The sequence below is a fragment of the Plectropomus leopardus genome, unplaced genomic scaffold, assembly GCF_008729295.1.
Source record: "Plectropomus leopardus isolate mb unplaced genomic scaffold, YSFRI_Pleo_2.0 unplaced_scaffold10954, whole genome shotgun sequence".
Classification (NCBI taxonomy): Eukaryota; Metazoa; Chordata; class Actinopteri; order Perciformes; family Serranidae; genus Plectropomus; species Plectropomus leopardus.
Window position 1 is genome coordinate 1 of NW_024611567.1, and position 3802 is coordinate 3802.

Sequence of the window (3802 nt, forward strand, 5' to 3'; positions counted from 1 at the left end):
TTGAATCACCATTCTTCAGATAAATCAACCAAACATCTGTAGTCTTTCAAGCCTCCTACAGACTGTGTGATTTTAGCAATTATATAAGTTTAATGCAGCAACACAGAAAATGTGGGCACAGTTGTGGCTGAGGAAAAAAGGCCAACTTAGCATGCCAATTTTGCAGTGAGAGCTTGATGTATATATTAGCATCCACTAGCATTTAGCAGTGTCATTTCATGCTGCATTTCTACTGGTTGGTTTGTAGACGTAGGCTGTAACAGCAGCTATTTCGAACCTCTCTCACTGCGCAATGTAGGACCACCATTTTAGAACCACGACCAAAGATATCGCCACATTTCTTTCACATTGGTCATCGTTCGTCTGGGACAGCCCAGCTTTACACAGCCTGTTCAGGGCAGGCGTATTGTGCTGTTGTGCCACCACGCTGTCAGAAGTTAACTTTTAAAAAAAGTTTTGTTTTTTTTTAAGAAGTCAAATGTTTAATTACAGTAAAAACCAGAAACAAGGTAGTATAGCATCATTTACAAAAGTTTTAATCTAATTTTGACAGACCCGTGAAGCACTGCGGAATCGTCTGGGGAAAAAGGTAAATGTGCAACAACTGGGTTTACTCATGTAAATCAATACAGTGACTATTAATTTTACACATCCTTCTCTTCTGCTCTCCAGGCTCCAGCATCAACTACTGACAGCACCACAAAGCTAGATTCAATTAGGAAGAAGTGAAAATTGTCTCAAAATAAGTGCACTCTTCAACAGAAAACACACTGCGTTTTAAACATAAAACTGTAGATAATAGCTTCTTAAGTTACATTTATATTGTTATGTTTTGATTAATTACCTATGATAGAAGTCCAATGCATAATGTTTGTTCGATAGATAAATATTTCCAACCTGTATTTTTGTTTGTCGCTTAAGATTTATTTAGACTATAATGTGAAATTAAATGACATAATAATGTGATATTTTATTTTAACAATACTGTATATTACACATTTTTCTTTGTTATGTTTTGATTAATTACCTATGATAGAAGTCCAATGCATAATGTTTGTTTGATAGATAAATATTTCCAACCTGTATTTTTGTTTGTCGCTTTAGATTTATTTAGACTATAATGTGAAAGTAAATGACATAATAATGTGATATGTGATTTTAACAATACTGCATATTACACATTTTTAATTCGTATTAAAGCACTGAAACACTGTAAATTCTTGTTCACACTTTTGTTGTGCAAAGGTGAGTATAAGCCTACGTCTGAATGTTGCCAGAGATCCTGTTTTCTTCATTTTCTTTTCCATGTTCTGCCCACTCCTCGTCTGTGTCATCCAATGAAATCCCTTTCTGGGCTGCCATCTTGCGGTAGGCCTGGCACTCAATTTCTGCTCTACAACATATAAAAACAGGGTAATTACTTATTTAACTAAATCATTTAAGATTATTGGGCTGTCTATTTGAAAGAACAACTCTGTATGTAGAAGAAAAATCTAATTAAAGTGTGACAGTGTGAGAGGAGTTAAGAATGAAATAACAGTAGTGGTAGAAGAGTTGTAAAAACTGGGCTCCATTTCATACTTTTTAAGGAATCGAACGCAATCCTTGTGTCCGTATATTTCGGCTATTCGCACTGGTTTGTCTCCACAGCAGTCCTCTTTGTCTATAGGGGCATGCAGGGAGTGCAGCAGCCGCAGCACGGCCAGTCGGCCGGACTCTGCAGCAGAGTGGGCAGGGGTCCATCCATGCTCCGTCCTCAGACACGGCCTGGCCCCGTGCTCGATGAGGATCCTGACTGTTTCTGTATGTCCTGTGGAAAAAGGCCCCACAGTGTGATCTGACACCTGCATTTAAGAACCTGGTGATTTAAAAAAAAATCCTGCCTTTTAAAAACAAATTCTTATTTATTGGTGCAAAGGAAATTCATATACCAAGAAAATGGAAGCAACAGAAGAAAAAGAAAACCCCACATACATTCAGTAATGCAACAACAGCACACACAAGGTTTATCCATTACTTATTATAAGAAACCCCTGGTGAAACCTTTTTTAAATTAATCTCTTTTAAATAAATTTCAATTAGCTGGTCATTTTTGAATTTTGGGGTTTTTGCTTCCATAATGTGTCTTCTTTCAGACTACTGGAAAGGAAATGCCCAAAATGCATATTTAGGGCTTTTTTTAAGTTCAGTTTTCTGTTCTGGAAATGTATGTAAGTACATATTTAATTGGATAATGCCTCTGTTGCGTATTTAAAACTAAAATATCAGAAAACTTGATTACGGTCATCTAACTTGAACTGAATGGATAGAATTATTTGATTGGATGTCTCGAAGCCAATCACAGTGTCCCACATCATCTAAAGTGGACTGTAGTAGAGTAATGCCCTTTTTTCACAAGCATGGGTTGGATCGGATGGCCGTGTGGCAAGGACGAAGCACAAGGCAGGTTTCAGTCTACTAACTGTATTGTTAAAATACATAATTTGTGTTTAAACTGTGTTTAAAGTAAAGATGAAATGTAAGATTACAGGTCCAAAAATCATAAAGATTTATAGCTCTTACACAAGATTTTTTTAAAAATATATCTGTATCTAAATATTGGAATGAACGTTGAATCTGAGTGTCACCAGAAAACTTTATAGGGCTAATATTGTCCTGATTTGACTTTCTAACAATACAATAAGCTTATAACGCTTCTTATTGATTATTTTCAAGGAATATTCATCTCAGAGTAACTCTGTGAAACTTGGGTTGACATCAGTTTTCTTGTGCTGTGTTCAGATGCCTTTTACAAAGTATTTGATCCTTTTAACCTAAGTAAATTGGTTTGATTTCTTTCTAAATCATAGGAAAATAAAGGCAATGACCAACTTGGCAAGAAATGTCCCACAAATTGCAAGAAATTAGTTAAAGTTGACAAAGAAAACGATCTGTAAATTAGTTTTATAAAAGGGGGGGTGGGGTGGAAAATGATCAAAAACTAGGGGAAAATGTCCATCAAAACCGTATGTATTATCATTGTACTTGTATATGTATAACTATATTACAGACCAGTTTGCTCGGGTTGCAAGGGGTTAGATAAAAAGGGTCTGTTGAGACCATTTATTGTCATTTTCAAAATTACACATAATAAAGTACCTTAATCAAAAGAAAAACAAACATTACGACATATATATTTTTGTTTGGAATAGGCCGGGAGCCAGGTCGCAAATTCTCATTAAAACTGACAACCTTCAGCAATTTCATGTCATCTCCTGTCTTGATTGACTTCTTTATTCCAAACATGCAAAATACAACAAATATAGCAGACTTTATATGTGCTAAAAAGAGTAGAAAGAAGTAGCCAATAAACTTATTTAATACTGCCCATTTAATAAAAAATTGAACCATTATCAAAAGCTCCACCAAAGTAAGGCAAGACAAGGCTTGTCATAGGCTTTATGTACTGGTGTACACATATACACCTTATATCTAAATATGCATAATCCTGATCATAGCATATAGGCTACACAACTTTATGTACACTGATATACATAGACCCTTATTTATCTTATACGAAAAATATATTAAATTATTACACACACACATTTATATTCATTAAATTATGTGTGTGTGTGTGTGTGTGTGTGTAATAATGTAATGAATTTTGACGTAGAAACAAACTGCCACTTCAATAAATCTTACAGTAAATCTTAGATAAGTTCCCAAATGAGTAAACCTTTGGCCCAGTAAAATTATTTCTTGTCTACTAACCTCCTCATCATTTTCTTTGCAGGGTTTTTTCATTTTGTTAACCACATGC

General features: G+C 35.0%; 1 protein-coding gene across 1 annotated transcript; it reads right to left on the bottom strand.

Annotated features, from left to right (window-relative positions):
* Positions 1–72: 72 nt before the first annotated feature.
* LOC121963356 (ankyrin repeat domain-containing protein 66-like) lies at positions 73–1850 on the bottom strand. Its single transcript, XM_042513645.1, has 2 exons — positions 1582–1850; positions 73–1393 (listed from the first exon to the last, which is right to left on the bottom strand). The coding sequence occupies exons 1-2, from the start codon at positions 1848–1850 to the stop codon at positions 1258–1260; spliced, it is 405 nt and encodes a 134-aa protein (XP_042369579.1). The 3' UTR covers positions 73–1257.
* Positions 1851–3802: the final 1952 nt, after the last annotated feature.